The 16737-nt window shown below is 39.9% G+C and overlaps 1 protein-coding gene across 2 annotated transcripts in view; it reads right to left on the reverse strand.

The window, feature by feature from the left end:
* Positions 1-1952: 1952 nt before the first annotated feature.
* Positions 1953-16737, reverse strand: part of CWF19L2 (CWF19 like cell cycle control factor 2) — a 173487-nt gene continuing 158702 nt past the window's right edge. For both annotated transcript variants that reach the window (XM_089775683.1, XM_089775682.1), the window contains 2 exons: positions 6039-6140; positions 1953-3109 (listed from right to left, as the gene is read on the reverse strand). In XM_089775683.1, coding sequence (XP_089631809.1) covers positions 2969-3109; positions 6039-6140 — 243 coding nt within the window. In that variant the 3' untranslated portion in view covers positions 1953-2968. The remainder of the gene's footprint in view (positions 3110-6038; positions 6141-16737) is intronic.

Below are 16737 nucleotides of genomic sequence, written 5' to 3' on the forward strand. Positions count from 1 at the left end.
GAGTTCTTTGAAGGGGTTAACAAACATGCGGACAAGGGGGATCCAGTAGATATAGTATACTTGGATTTTCAGAAAGCCTTTGACAAGGTCCCTCACCAAAGGCTCTTGTGTAAATTACATGGCCATGGGATAAGAGGGAAGGTCCTTTCTTGGATTGAGAACTGGTTAAAAGACAGGAAACAAAGGGTAGGAATAAATGGTAAATGTTCAGATTGGAGAGGGGTAACTAGTGGTGTACCCCAAGGGTCAGTCCTGGGACCAGTCCTTTTCAACTTATTCATAAATGATCTGGAGAAAGGGGTAAGCAGTGAGGTAGTAAAGTTTGCAGATCATACCAAACTATTTAGGATAGTCAAGACAGAAGCAGACTGTGAGGGACTCCAAGAAGATCTCACCCAACTGAGTGATTGGGCAACAAAATGGCAAATGAAATTTAATGTGGATAAGTGTAAAGTAATGCACATCGGGAAAAATAACCCCAACTATACATACAGTATGATGGGGGCTAATTTGGCTATGACAAATCAGGAAAGAGAACTTGGAGTTATCGTGGACAGTTCTCTCAAAACTTCCACACAGAGTGCAGCGGCGGTCAAAAAGGCAAATAGGATGCTAGGAATTATTAGGAAAGGGATAGAAAATAAGACCCAGAATATCTTACTGCCTGTATAAAACTATGGTACGCCCACATCTTGAATACGGTGTACAGATGTGGTCTCCTCACCTCAAAAAAGATATTTTGGCCTTGGAAAGGGTTCAGAAAACGGCAACTAAAATGATTAGGGGTTTGGAACGGGTCCCATATGAGGAGAGGTTAAAGCGACTGGGACTTTTCAGTTTAGAAAAGAGAAGACTGAGGGGGGATATGATAGAGGTCTATAAAATCATGAGTGGTGTAGAGAGGGCTGATAAAGAAAAGTTATTTATTAGGTCCCATAATAGAAGAACTAGAGGACACCAAATGAAATTAATGGGTAGCAGGTTTAAAACTAATAAAAGAAAGTTCTTCTTCAGACAGCGTGTTGTCAACCTGTGGAACTCGTTGCCAGAGGAGGCTGTGAAGGCTAGGACTATAATAGAGTTTAAAGAGAAGCTGGATAAATTCATGGAGGTTAGGTCCATAAAAGGCTATTAGCCAGGGGATAAAATGGTGTCCCTGGCCTCTGTTTGTCAGAGGCTGGAGAGGGATGGCAGGAGACAAATCGCTTGATCATTGTCTTCGGTCCACCCTCTCTGGGGCACCTGGTGCTGGCCACTGTCGGTAGACAGGATACTGGGCTAGATGGTCCTTTGGTCTGACCCAGTACGGCCGTTCTTATGTTCTATGTTCTTATGAGGCAGATAAAAGTGACAAGAGTTAACTTGAAAAGGGGTGATGTGCCAGATGGTCTCAAATTTTTAAAAGTACAACTGAAAACCTTGTATGCACCAAGAGGAAGAATGAGCAAAATGGCCAAATTGGGGTTGCAGAGCTGGGTGAATAGGTGATTTTTTGGTTCAGTGGCCAAACCAAAATATCCGTAAAACAATTTAGTTTTAGGTTTTTTCCCCTCAACAAGATGAAAAAAATGATTTTGAATTAGCATTTCATTTTTGAAGTCACACTGAAACATGTCAAACAGTCTAATTTTCACATTTTCTAGACAAAACCATTTAGACATTCACAACATTTTTTATTTTGGGTTTTTTTTTCAGCCAACACAATTTGCCAAAGTCAACTTAAATACTTTCAACTGCCCCCCAAATGCATTTTTGGTATAGTTAGTAGTCACCAAACTGTTTTTGCCCCGTTCTATTCACAACACTTGGGGCCAGATTCTGAGCTGGTATATACTGGCTTAGTCCCAGTGACTTCGGTGGGGCTATACCAATTCCCATGTGCTAAGGCTGTGGCCCTTAATGTCCAAGAGGAAAACTGAAACACTGCCAAAAAAAAAAATCATAAAACTATATACTAGTCATTAAAGCAAAGATAGTTTATTTTTTTAATGATGTTTCTAGCAGTAATACAAGAAAGCAGATTAGCAAGTTTACTGTACAAAAACAATTGATATAGCACATTTGTGTACCTGGGTCATGCTTACTTGATTTGGTAAGATTCGTGTTGTACAAAATAAAATGTTACAGGAATACACCAATTAGGGTGGATGTTTAACCCATCAAAATTTATCTGATGAAATTCCAATACTTTCTTCAATCCCTTAAATCCCTAACATGACTGGGTTACAGTATCAAGCTGAACTGTGTAAGAAAATGATTTAGTGGGAGGACTGCTTGAACCATATTTCAACACAGTTCACAACTACTGCTCCATTCTGAGCACAGGTCAGCACAGGGCCTGTCAATCACATAAATCCTGTTTTGAAGGCTTACGTAGGACTTAAAGCCTTATTACAGGCCCTGTGACCAGGGTGAATTTCACCCACAGAGCATACTGGTGTCCAATACATATAACGATCTTCATTTGAAAGAACAGAGGGACTAACGATAGAAACAAAAAAACTCCAAGAAGTATCCTACTTTAACAGTGTATTATTCAAAATGTCCTTACAATTAAATCATGATAAAAAAATAATAATTCAAATAATTAAATACTGACTTTGTGCTAAACAGAAGATAAGTAACTCCCTTCAATTAAGAGGTCAGAAAAAGTGGAATTTGATTTTGCTGAATTTAACTTGCTATGCAGATGTTGATTTTTTTTGGGGGGGGGCTTAGTTTACAAAAGCAATTCTGTACATCTCTAATCCATTGGCTTACAGTTTTGTTTGATCATCTGTCAAATATACGATGTGAAAAACAGATGAGATTACAGAGAGTCTGGTGTTAAACAGTGTTTCTAATTTTTAGAATGTTTACTAGCAACATATAAAACACTTGTTTTCCTTAAATACGAAATATCCTTTAAAAAACAATAAACAGTGTATATATTGTCCTTGATTACTAACACTAAATTTCTCTTTTGGAATCATTCTTTAGTTTTGGTGAAATCATACGATTTCCACCACTGTGCAAACTGTAACACTTTCTTCCGTTGATCATCAAAGTTCTCTCTAATTCCCTTTTTCCAAAGCCTTGGTTCCAAGTCCAGCATGCCACCAATGATTTCCTTTGCAAGCATAAAAGAGAAAATAAAGAAAAAAGCTGAAGGATTGTATGACTTCACTTAAGGCTAATTTGCAGTCAAACAAAGAATATACATATTTCAGGTTGTGGTAATATCTTCTGTGTCACTATTTTCCTCAAATGTCTCTCATCCACTTTGTATCTCTAATGTTCTGAGATCAAGGGCTAGCCTTACAGTGGGCACCATGGTCAAGAGGCGAGGAGTGGCCCAGTCCAGGCCTGGTGTATGTGGCAGTGATGATGGGGCAGGTGTGGGGGGAGGGAGGAGGCAGCAGGATCTGGGGAGCAATTGGTGGGGAGCCCAGAAGGGCAGAGGCACCCAGGGGCACTGGAGAAGGGGGAACTCTGGGGAAGCAGTGGGAGGCCAGGAGCAATGTGTGAGGAGTCCAAGGAGGAAGCAAAGGCAAGGGCAATATGGGGAGGAGAGCCCAGGGAGGCAGCGGGGGCCAAGGCATCAAAACACAAGTTCATCAAGGGAGCTGTTTTCCCTAAGGCCGGCCCTGCTGGGACAGACATGGCTATAATATCACTACCTAGCCAAGGCTAAAAGAATAACAAATCTGAATGTAGATAAATGTAATGCTTTACAAAATTAAATTCCGAAACCCTTACATTCTCCAAAACTAATCTGCAAAATGGAAAAAATGCAGCTTGGCAGATGGGTGACTCAGCCAACTACTTCTTAGGTTCAGCACTGAAATGCACTCTGCAAGGATCATATCACTCTGGGGCTATGTGGGTGTATTAGTAAATGTGTGATCTGAGTAGACAAAAGCCCAGAAATTCACAGGCACCCCCACTCTGATAGCTTTATTTGACAAAAAACAAAAAACAAAAAAAAGATTAAAATTATTCCCCAGGTCCACTTATTTGTCTGGTTTTTCATTACTGATTCTTTCAAGAAATTATTACTGTGGCTTAATAAAAACCATAAGCTCTTATTGCAATTCGTAGTTTATACAATAAATTCTCAGCATATGCATGCAGTGATTTAACTACGTAACTCCTAGTAATATTAGCAGTTATATGAGAGAGAAGTTGCATATATGGAAGTACAGCTATTATACAAACACTTATTTCTCTTTATTTCTTAAATTGGGGTGGGAACCTTTTTTGGGAAGAAAGATGCTCCCACATTCCCCTTGCACATCAGAGCCTGGGGGCCCAGCCTAGCAGATTTTGTGTGCTCCAGCCCTGTGGTGGGGCAGTGGGGTGGAGGGGCTGGAGCACCAGTGGAGGCTTTCCAATGCTGGGGGGAGCAGGGGGGACTCTGAACCTTGGAGGCTGGACCCAGGCAAGCCAGGGGCCACATCCAGTCCCCAGGCCTAAGGGTTCCCATGCCTGTCTTAGATTGATTTTATCTTGAAAGGTTTTTACATTTTTCTCTACCACAATGCTACTTTCAAAGACAAGTTGTTTGAGTTACGGCCTAGCTCCCAAACATGAAAATTATTAAATTGTCTCATTTGTGAGATGAATGACAACATCTGGTCATATTAATTTTGCTGATAGATTAATGCTGAGTGGCTTGTTGTTGCTAGGTCCTCTCAATTAGTTACTTTAGTAGGATTTGCAAGAGATTCTTTGGTAACACAATGTAATCTCCAGACCTTTAACCTAGACAAAGCCATGTCATTCTCCTCAGATATGGATTTGTGGTCTATTTTTATTATATCTTCTCAGTCTCTGTGGTTGCAAATTCTGAATCTTTTTTTTTAATTGCTGGCTTAAGTCGGACATTTCCCAAAAGCAAGGCTAGCTGAGGAAGGCCTAACTCAAATCAGATGGGACTAAGTAGCATAGCTTCAGAGTAGCCTTACATCTAATCTGGCCAAAGTAGCATGAGTGAAGCTCACTTTTTGAGTCACTGAGCCATCTGAAGGAAGTCACATTCCAGAAATTCCAGGACAGATCACCTAGGGGACAGGAAGTCAGGACATCTGCCCATGGGCTATGCCAGTCTTTGGCCAAACTCTAAGCCTGCTGGTATGCTAGAGTGAAGTGCTGTGCCAGCAAAATCACCATCTGGCTCTTGTCTGCAGTTATGGCTCCTACTTCATGAGAATCTAGAAGGCTCAGAGCTGAAGACTTTGTTAATCCACCCCCCTTATCTTAAGCACCTTAGTTCTAATAATATGCAGCTGTCACATGTAAATTTGGGTACTAAGTTGTCTAATTTCTACTTATCCAAGTATTTTGATTCAGACTGACAAAATATTTTTGTTGAGCTTTTGGGAAGCAAAGCAGTAGCCACCACAAATCTACTAAAGAAGCTTTGTAACTGGTTCATAGGTTAGATAATTTAGTTTTGGTATCAAAATATCAACCTGGTTCCACATATAGATTCAATTGACTTGAGTCAAATTCTTTGATTATAAACCCAACTGAACGAACAGCTGTCACCTGTCCATCTGATTGTAAGGATTATTTGTTCTATTAATCTGATAAATTATGTAATTTGATTATTTGAATCCACTCTACTATTGAGACTAACTTGTTCCTTTAATCTTCGTTTGATAGTTGCATTGTTTTATTCTTAGCTTAGCATTATGACCAGTAGCTTAGCTTTGGTGATATGCACTCTTGCTTTTATTTTTATTTGATAGTTTTAATAAAATGTATAGAACAGATACAGAGTAACTCTTTTTTCCACTTAGCAACATAGATCCAGAACTACTGAGGAAGAAGGTGGGTATCGGCTAGTCAGTCAGCCCAAAAGCCTGACATCACCCCCTCAGTTAGCCTTTGGTTCTCAGATATGTGTCTTAAATCCCAGTGTATTACACAGAAAATCTACTTCCATCTAGCAACCTGTGAAGAAGTATGTTAAAATAACTCAGCATTAGAGAATTAATTACTGATAAAAAAAATTTAATACATGACTAATGCTTTGGTTTTGTACTAGTCAATACCTTTCCAAAATAATGAGGGAACTTGTGCTGATCTTCAATTACATGAGCAAAGCCTCCCTGAAGGCCAAAGTCCACAGAAAAGTAGGGCAAGCCTCTAGGAACCTAAATAAATACAAAAACAAGCATTTTAGATATTTTAATAGACTGTATTTACAAAAGAATTGCTGTTATTAAAACTCCCCACACATTATTAAATGTGGAAGTTATTTTATAATTGTCAGTCAGTAAACACAGAAGAAATTTAGATCCTAACCCTAAAGAAGACTTAAGCAAGTCAATAGGACTAAAAATGCGAGTAAAGTTAAATATGCCCTGTATGTATTTGCAAGATCAGAGCCATACAGAGTATGCCTATGCAGCATTGTGGAGCGAATTTTACAGCCTTGGTCGCCTGAGTTGGCTAATGGACTTGAGCCAACACTATAAAAACAGCTATGAGGGTATGTCTACACATGCCCCCTAGTTCGAACTAGGGAGGCAAATGAAGCATACCGAAGTTACCAATGAAGCGCGGGATTAAAATATCCCACGCTTGATTAGCATATTCACGGCCGGTTGCCATTTTAAAAAGCCGGTAGCCCGAATTAACTTGCTGCGTGTAGACATGCTAGTCCGATCCAAAACCCTTCCCTCAAAGTAACTGTTACTCCTCAAAAAAACCCTTGGTAGAAGTAACAAAGGCAGGATATAGTTCTGGAACAGCCCCGCTACATGAGCGCATTAGTGGAAGTTATGGACTGAATGAGAGATTTTGATGGTTGAAAGTCCACAATGAACTGGCCAGTTGACCAAGAGATACTACCAAAAGAATTTTCATTGGGAGCAGAAGGAGAAGTACCCTTGAAAGATTCATAAACTGTTACGGTGTTACAAGTGGAGTACTGCTATTTTATCTCTATTGATGCTGAGCATGTTTCTTCATATATGGTAGGAGATATTGTGTCTCAAACTCACAGTTATTTCCTCTGTTCCAGGCCAAATGCTTTGTAACTACTGTGGGTGGCGTTTTACAAATGTCTTGTACATAAAATATGCAAGTTAATTTGTTATGTAACATACACAAGTAGGGAAATATTTTTTAAACTATTAAGTAAAGAATGATCTTAGAAGAGGAAAAAATGGTTGTTTTGTCTCAACTGAAAATAGCTCCTAAAGGTTAATCAATGTTCTTCTTTTCTCCTAGTAGGCTTCATATAGTTTTAGGTACGGAAATGATTTTGATAATGAGTGAATCCAGTAATTTATGAATGATATTGTTGTGTGACTTGTTTAATATGGCTTCAATATATTGTGTTCTATATTTTACAGGTCTATACTTCAACGTATAGCAACTGTCACTGTTTACAATCTTTGTTAAATTTCCTTTAACAATCAGTACTATGTGGCTCTTCTACTCGGCTAAAATTAAAAGAAAAATTGTGATTAAGACATTTGTTAAAATACAATAGTGAAATTAAAGAGATGATTTATTCAACAGCAGACACATGGGATTATGATGTCTGCTTATGAACAAAATATGGAATGATTAAAAAACTGCTGACTTGACAAATAACATTTGCTCTTGTAAATTCTGATTTGCTTTAAAAAAAACATCTAAGGTTATTACATATTGAAAGAGATTAAAGAAAAAAATGTTTATTTTTTGTAGTTTCTTTCATTTGACAACCTCACTTTGTATGTATATTGAACTGTTTTCTTATGTCATGAGCACATCTTGTCTCATGCTCTAACACAATGATCTCACACTTTCTGATCTGGTGGGGAAGCTCACTGGCATACACTTCCTTAATTCTTGCAGCAGGGTGATTGCTAGTAGCAAATAAAACTGAAACTGAAGCTGACCAGGAAGCACACCATTGGCGTTCACATCTGTCTGTATGTCTAGACTACATGGCTCTGTCAACGGAGCCATGTAGATGAGTTTACTAGACATAGGAAAATGAAGTGGTGACTTAAATAATCGCCGCTTTTCATTTACATCAAAATGGCTGCCGTGCTGAGCTGATCTGCTGTTTGGCAGCACAATGGAGCAGTCTGGATGCGCCACCGTCAACAAGGGAAGCCTTTGTCGACCGCTCTGGTAAACCTCATTTCACAAGGCATACTGGAGCGGTCGACAAAGGCTTCCCTTGTTGACAGTGGCGCATCCAGACTGCTCCGTTGTGCTGCCAAACAGCAGATCAGCTCAGCACGGCAGCCATTTTGATGTAAATGAAGCGGCGATTATTTAAGTCACCACTTCATTTTCCTATGTCTAGTAAACTCATCTACATGGCTCCATTGACAGAGCCATGTAGTCTAGACATACCCCAAGATAAACGAAAGTGTGGAAGAGGGAGACTACACAAGATGCTGATATTCTTGTTTTCTGGCCTGCCTAAAAAAACTTTCTAAACAAAATCAAGAGAGCAGAAAGATCCTGATGTTTTAAAGACATTTTAAAAAATGTTTAAAACAAATCATTTACAGGGGACTATTAAAAGCCTGAATATCAGAATACAGTCCTGTACAAGCGACGAGGAGTCCTGTGGCACCTTATAGACTAACTGAAGTTGGAGCATAAGCTTTCGTGGGCAAAGACCCACTTCGTCAGAAACATGCATCTGACGAAGTGGGTCTTTGCCCACAAAGCTTATGCTCCTACACTTCAGTTAGTCTATAAGGTGCCACAGGACTCCTCGTCGCTTTTGCAATTCAGACTAACACGGCTACCCCTCTGATACTTGAGTCCTGTACAGTTATCAACTTTAAAAAAATTAAGCTGACAATGCCAACAACTAATGGTGGTAAGGCATGGTCTTTTAATCAGTGTTAATGTCTAAGGTGCTGCAGGACCATTGGTTGTCTAAGGGGTTTTTTTTGGGAGCTTTCTCTAGATTCTGTTCAACTATAGGAAGGCAGTAAGAAGGGAGACGTTCTACATCTTGTCCTAATCCTGACCAAGAGCTTTCCAACCCAAAGAACAAGCAATAAGCTAAGATAAAGTCTCTTTATTTCTCTTCCACATACTGGCACAAAACCAGATATGGGATAAGCAGCCACAACTCCCACTAACTTGAGCAGAAACTGCAGCCATCAACATCAGAGCTCAATATAGTCCACTATGTCTAGATGAGTCCTAAATTGAACACTGTAAACTCATTATGCTGTCTCTCATTACTGATATGCAAATCAATAGCATGTTTATATTTCAGTACTTAAAAGGATCAGGAATGTACACAACTAAAGCTGCAATGTAGTTATGCTGACAAACTGTTCCTGAATTATTTTTAACTTGCATTTAAACTTGTTTTAAAAACTCTTTCTGGCACGGTAGTCCTATAACCAATTTAATGCTGTAGCTATTAGAGAGAAATAATAAAGCAGCTTTGATGTATTGGTTTTGATTGTCCTTGAATGCTTCTTAATTACATATCCTCATCTTCATGGTTTAAGCTCTTCAAGTAAAATTTCACCCCCAGAATTGATATCCTCATTCTTTTCTAAGTCTTTGTCTTTCCACACTCTCAAACCCAGAATGGTCTGTGCTTTCTCTCCGACTTTAGATTGTAAAACTCTTTGGGTAGGTAGGAATCTTTTTTACATTTATTTTTATTCAAACTATAGTAATAATCATTAATTTTAACATATATATGTACATACATACACCTACTATAAAACAAGGAACAATGTTCTTGTTGTCTTTTTACTTATTTTGTAATGTCCATATGTAAATTCACCAGTTTATCTTTTGTTTCACCACATTTTTGCACTTATCTTTACTTAAATGAAAACATGACTTTTTAATGAGCCCTCAAAATTTCATAACAAGTTACCAAAACATAAAAGATTAAGGTGCTTTCACAGCTACAAACCTAAAACACTGGGTGGAGTCATAATAAACTACAAGCTACTTCTTGAGACCTGCCCTATTGGGAATATCAGTGTTTCTAGGAATAACATATCTCTTTCGACATTCTGATGTAGGCAAAGTAACTCCCACGTGATACCACATGGCCCACTAAACAGAACCGAGCATTACAAAGATATTATTCTGCATTACAATATCAAAAATGAAAAGTCGGTTCTTTTACTTAGAATTTTAAAATCTACCAGCGATGGCATTAATTCTATGCTGTTGGGCTGTGTCTACACTGGCCACATAACCCATAATAGCTATGGAAAAGAGAGAAGTCAGAATAGGGAAATGCGCGGGGGATTTAAATATCCCCGGCGAGATTTAAATAAACATGGCCGCCGCTTTTTTCCAGCTTGGGGAAAAGCTGGAAAAGAGCGTCCAGACTGGAGCGATCCTCCGGAATAAAGCCCTATTCCGGAGGATCTCTTATTCCTACTTGCTACCGCTTTTGTGGAAAAACTTGCCAGCTGTCTACACTGGCCACTTGAATTTGCGCAAGAACACTGACGATCTAATGTATGATCGTCACTGTTCTTGCGCAAATACAATGACTCTCCCACTCGGGAAAAAGTTCTCTTGCGCAAATGCTTTTGCACAAGAGGGCCAGTGTAGACAACTGAGAACCGTTTTGCGCAAAAAAGCCCCGATGGCGAAAATGGCGATCGGGACTTTCTTGCGCAAAACCGCGTCTAGATTGGCACGGACGCTTTTCCGCAAAACGTGCTTTTGTGCAAAAGCGTCCGTGCCAATCTATACGTTCTTTTCCACAAATGCTTTTAACGGAAAAACTTTTCCATTAAAAGCATTTGCGGAAAATCATGCCAGTCTAGACGCAGCCTCAATGTATAAGCACCTAGAAGTGCTATGAGGGATAGGCATCAGGGATTTATCAAGAACAAATCATGCCAAACATACTTAATTTCCTTTTTTGACAAGGTTACTAGCCTAGTGCATATGGAAGCAGCAGCAGATGTGACATTTTGATTTTGGTAAGAATTTGACACTGTCCCATATGACACCTCTTAAACAAAGTTGGGATATTTGTTCAACATAAATTTAGAATAAAGTGGGTACACAACTTGTTGAAAAAACATATTCAAAAAGTGGTTATCAATGGTTCACTGCCAAACTGGGCAGGCGTATCTAGTCAGATCCTGCAGTAGTTTCTTCCGGGTCTGGCACCATCCAATATTTTGACTGATTACTTCGATCATCGAGTATGCTTATAAAATGTGTGAATGACACCAAGTTGTGAAGGACTGCAAACATTTTGGAGGACAGGATTAAAATTCAAAACAAGCTTGTCAAAGTGGAGAAGGGGTCTGAATTATACAAGATGAATATACAATAAAGACACATGCATAGTACTTCACTTAAGAAATAAAAATCAAAACATATAGTTACAAAATGGTGAATAATTGGCTAAGCAGTAGTACTGACTTAAAAGATCTGGAGATGACAGTGGATCACAAATTGGATGTTATAAAAAAGGTTAATATAATTCTGGAGTTAACAGAAGTATTCTGTGTCCTGTTTTACTTGGCATTAGTGAAGAATCAGATGGAGTACTGCATCCAATTCGGGTCATCACATTTTAAGAAGGATGTGAACAAACTGGAGAAAGCCCAGAGGAAAGCAACAAAAAGATTTAAACTGACCTATAATAAGGAAGAGGAAGACCAAGGTCAGGGTAGGCCCACTGCTCAGTAAGGAGGGAGAAACAGTAACAGGAAATTTGGAAATGGCAGAGATGCTTACTGACTTCTTTGTTTCGGTCTTCACTGAGAAGTCTGATGAAGGAATGCCTAACACAGTGATTGCTACTGGGAAGGGAGTAGGTTTAGAAGATAAAATAAAAAAAGAACAAGTTAAAAATCACTTAGAAAAGTTAGATGCCTGCAAGTCACCAGGGCATGATGAAATGCATCCTAGAATAATCAAGAAGCTGATAGAGGAGGTATCTGAGCCTCCAGCTATCATCTCTGGAAAATCATTGGAGACAGGAGAGATTCCAGAAGACTAGAAAAGGGCAAATATAGCGCCCATCTATAAAAAGGGAAATAAGAACAACCCAGGAAACTACAGACCAGTTAGTTTAACTTCTGTGCCAGGGAAGATAATGGAGCAAGTAATTAAGGAAATCATCTGCAAACACTTGGAAAGTGGTATGGTGATAGGGAACAGCCAGCATGGATTTGTAAAGAACAAATCATGTCAAACCAATCTGATAGCTTTCTTTGATAGGATAACAAAGCTTGTGGATAAGGGAGAAGCGGTGGATGTGGTACACCTAGACTTTAGTAAGGCATTTGATATGGTCTCCTGTGATATTCTTATCAATAAACGAGGCAAATACAACTTAGATGGGGCTACTATAAGGTGGGTGCATAACTGGCTGGATAACCATACTAAGAGAGCAGTTATTAATGGTTCTCAATCCTGCTGGAAAGGTATAACAAGTGGGGTTTCACTGGGGTCTGTTCTGGGACAGGCTCTGTTCAATATCTTCATCAATGATTTAGATATTGACATTGAAAGTACACTTATTAAGTTTGCAGATGATACCAAGCTGGGAGGGGTTGCAACTGCTTTGGAGGATAATTCCAAATGTCTTGGACAAATTGGAGAAATGGTTGAGGTAAACAGGATGAAGTTTAATAAAGACAAATGCAAAGTGCTCCACTTAGGAAGGAACAATCAGTTTCACACATACAGAATGGGAAGCGACTGTTTAGGAAGGAGTACGGCAGAAAGGGATCTAGGAGTTGTAGTGGAGCACAAGCTAAATATGAGTCAAGAGTGTGATGCTGTTGCAAAAAAAGCAAACATGATTCTGGGATGCATTAACAGGTGTGTTGTGAGCATGCCACAAGAAGTCATTCTTCTGCTCTACTCTGCGCCGGTTAGGCCTCAGTTGGTGTATTGTGTCCAGTTCTGGGCACCGCATTTCAAGAAAGATGTGGAGAAATTGGAGAGGGTCCAAGAAGAGCAACAAGAATGATTAAAGGTCTAGAGAACATGACCTATGAAGGAAGGCTGAAAGAACTGGGTTTGTTTAGTTTGGAAAAGAGAAGATTGAGGGGGGACATAACAGTTTTCAGGTATCTAAAAGGGTGTCATAAAGAGGAGGGAGAACAATTGTTCATTTTGGCCTCTGAGGATAGAACAAGAAGAAATGGGCTTAAACTACAGCAAGGGAGGTTTAGGTTGGACATTAGGAAAAAGTTCCTAGCTGTCAGGGTTGTTAAACACTGGAATAAATTGCCCAGGGAGGATGTGGAATCTCCATCTGTGGAGATATTTAAGAGTAAGTTAGATAAATGTCTATCAGGGATGGTCTAGACAGTACTAGACTGGTCCTGCCATGAGGGCAGGGGACTGGACTCGATGACCTTTGGAGGTCCCTTCCAGTTCTAGTAGTATTCTATGAAAGGGTTAAAAACACTGGCCTTGTTTAATCCTGAGAAAAGAAAACTGAGAGGACTCTGATAACTGCTTTAAATATGTTAAAGGCTGCTACAAAGACGATAATCAGTTGTTCTCCATGACTATTAAAGGTAGGACAAGAAGTAATAGGCTTAAACCACAGCAAAGGTAATTTAGGTTAGATATTAGGAAAAACTATATAACTATAAGGGGTCCTGTGGCACCTTAAACACAAAGAGTATGTCCACACAGCAACTTTATTTTGAAACAACTTAGTCCGCATCTACACAGCAGGCAGTTATTTTGAAATAATGCCGAAATAATGTCAAGCTGGAGAATATCTTATTCCTACTCCTGTAACCCTCACTGAATAGGGGAAGTCGGAAGAAGAGTGCTCTATTTCAAAATATGTGCTATGTAGGTGCTCCCAATTTTGAAATAAGCTATTTCAAAATAAGCTATTCAATTGACTTATTTTAATGTGTGTAACTTATTTCGTGTTAAACCCTGCTGTATAGACGCACCCTAATTGATTTATTTGGGCATAAGCTTCCAAGGGCAAAGACTCACTTTGTCAAATCTGTTAAGCCTTTAAGGTGCCTCAGGTGTCCTCATTATTTTTGAAGATTCAGACTAACACGGCAACCCCTCCGAGACATGTAACTATAAGGGTAGTTTATCTCTGGAAATGCTTCCAAAGGAGGTCATGGAATCCTTTCCATTGGAGGTTTTTTAGAACAGAATGGACAAACACTTGACAGGGATGGTCTAGGTTTACTTGGTCCTGGCTCAGCATGGAGACCTGAACTGATGACCTCTCAAGACCTTTGCATGACCACAATAGCCATAAAATCTATGAAAAGAGTTGGTGAATAAGCTGTATTACCCAAAAGTAATCCCTCAATCATAATTCCTCCCGTGCTTCCCTCTTGCTTAGGGCAGAGGGAACAGGAAGTAAAATAATGTAGCTCTTGGGAAGGGGTCTCTTCCCATGTAACCAGCCATTTCCTCTGGCCAACATGTAGGTGGGGAGGTCAAATCTTCATTCACTCACTATTAGTAATATTTGTATATTTATGCCCTAGTGGGAACATCCATATAACTATTTTGTTCTCTGCGCAGGACTGGCATCTTAGATAAACCTAGGCCTAATGTTGTCATGTCAAGTGACTGTGAAAAGACCTAATTTCCTTCTACATTTGCATTAAAATTAGTTGGCATGTAGCCCTAGATTAGAGAGATAACACAAATAAAGGCAGGGACATAGGCATGAGGCCAGAAAAAAAAGGCAGTAATCAAATGGGAAAACGCTGTTGTATAAATAAAGCAAATGCTATAAAGACACATATATTTCTTGTTTGCTTCTTTATATAGACTAGCAGCACAGTGAGAGCAAAGAGCCATAGAGCCTAGAGGTAAGAATACTAATCAAAATATAGGAGAAAAAGGTGGGTTGAGATGATACAGATCTCTTCAGGAAGTATGGAAAACTCACTAAGGTTTCCTTTGAGAACAATGTCCGAGGGGTCAGATATGGAGTGATCACTTTGTGAAAAACATTTGCCCAGAGGCAATATGGTATTTTTGTCTTTATTTTTTGCATGAATTCATGCGAGAGTACAGAGATTGCCTGGTTGCACCCACAAAGTTGTTACTGAGGATTTAGTGCACAGGATGAGATATACCACATACTGTGATAGGCATATTTAGGACGCATGGATCTTGAAAGGCGTATTGGGGGCAGCACATGGATCACAGTAGATGTGGAAATATTCCTGCAGGGTTTGCACCTGTTATTCTGGCAGGATCTGGTGCTGTTTTGAGTTGGTGGATCATGGTCTGTGGGGAGCTTGTTTCTGATGAGCTTGGGAGGGTTCAGGAGTTTGAAGGCCAGAAAAGGGAACTTTGGAAAGATTACTTTCAGGGATCCTCACTGAACATGGGTTTCAATTATTAAGGATAAGGGCAAACACATTTTAGAAAACAATCACCCCATAACTCATCTTTCAGTTCTTTCTCAAAGGAAACCCACACAACACTTTCTAAGGACAAGCCTGGGAGCTTAAATTCATCACTTTGCTAGTCACTAAAAATCATGGTCTTAAAAAATACACTAGATTTCTGGCTCATTTTATAACAATCTGTAAAAAAAAGAGGGAGGGTTGTTCTATGACTGGTCAGATGTTAACAGTAGGGACGTGAACATGTACCTGTTACATGATTAACCGATGACCTCATTGGTCAATCTGAAGAGTTACACACAGCCTTCTCCCTGTTGCCTCTGTATCAGAATGGGGCGGAGGGGAGGAGAGCTGGTACGTGTGGGGATCCAGTTCGGCATAGCCACCTCCGACCCCGCACTGCTGCCTCCTGTAGAGGCAGCTGCGCTTGGGGGGAGGGGAGGAGTGAGCACTGGCTTCTGTGCAGGAAGGGGCAGGTGGGAGTTTTTGCTTCTGGGGAGGCAGCCTAAAAGCCAGCTCCCCAAGAGCACTGGCTCCCCTATAAATGTCAGCAGTTACACATTTACAAAAATAAATGTATTTTAACATCCCTAGTTAACGAACCACAACACTTTGGATGAATCTTAGAATATGTGTAACTACTGATGCTAAACAATCTGGCTGTCTCTACACTGCACCCCTTTTCCGGAAAACGGATGCAGATGAGACAAGTCGGAATTGCAAATGCAGCGGGGATTTACATTTTCCCCGCTGCATTTGCATGAACACGACTGCCGCTTTTTTCTGGCTCGGGACTTTGCCGGAAAAAAGTGCCAGTCTAGACAGGGACCTTTCGGAAAATAAAGCCTTTTCTGAAAGGTCCCTTATTCCTCTTAAAATCAGAAATAAGGGACCTTTCGGAAAAGGCTTTATTTTCCGCAAAGCCCCGAGCTGGAAAAAAGTGGCAGCCATGTTCATGCAAATGCAGCGGGGAAAATGTAAATCCCCGCTGCATTTGCAATTCCAACTTGTCTGATCTGCATCCCTTTTCCGGAAAAGGGGTGCAGTGTAGACACAGCCTCTGTTCCACCTTGTATTTCGCTGTCATGCTGGACTCTGAGTACCTTGCCCAGACTGAGGGACACTCAATGTTCCTCAAAAGCATGCCCTTCTTCCTGCTAGAAGTTGGTCCAATAAAAGATATTACACTTCATCCACCTTGTATTGCTAATATATTGGAACTAAAGCAGCTACAACATGGTAATCAAAATAAATAGATTTTGAGGAGGGGCTTGAAGAGGGATAGTGAGGCTGCTTTGTAAGATGAAAAAAGATGATTGAGAATAGGACATGAGGAGGGAGAAGAGAAAATGAGGATGGAGATATAGTGAAAGCTTTTTTACCCAGTACTCAGTTAACCAGGAAACTATTAACC

This window comes from Pelodiscus sinensis, chromosome 1, assembly GCF_052426305.1.
Source record: "Pelodiscus sinensis isolate ZL-2025 chromosome 1, ASM5242630v1, whole genome shotgun sequence".
Classification (NCBI taxonomy): Eukaryota; Metazoa; Chordata; order Testudines; family Trionychidae; genus Pelodiscus; species Pelodiscus sinensis.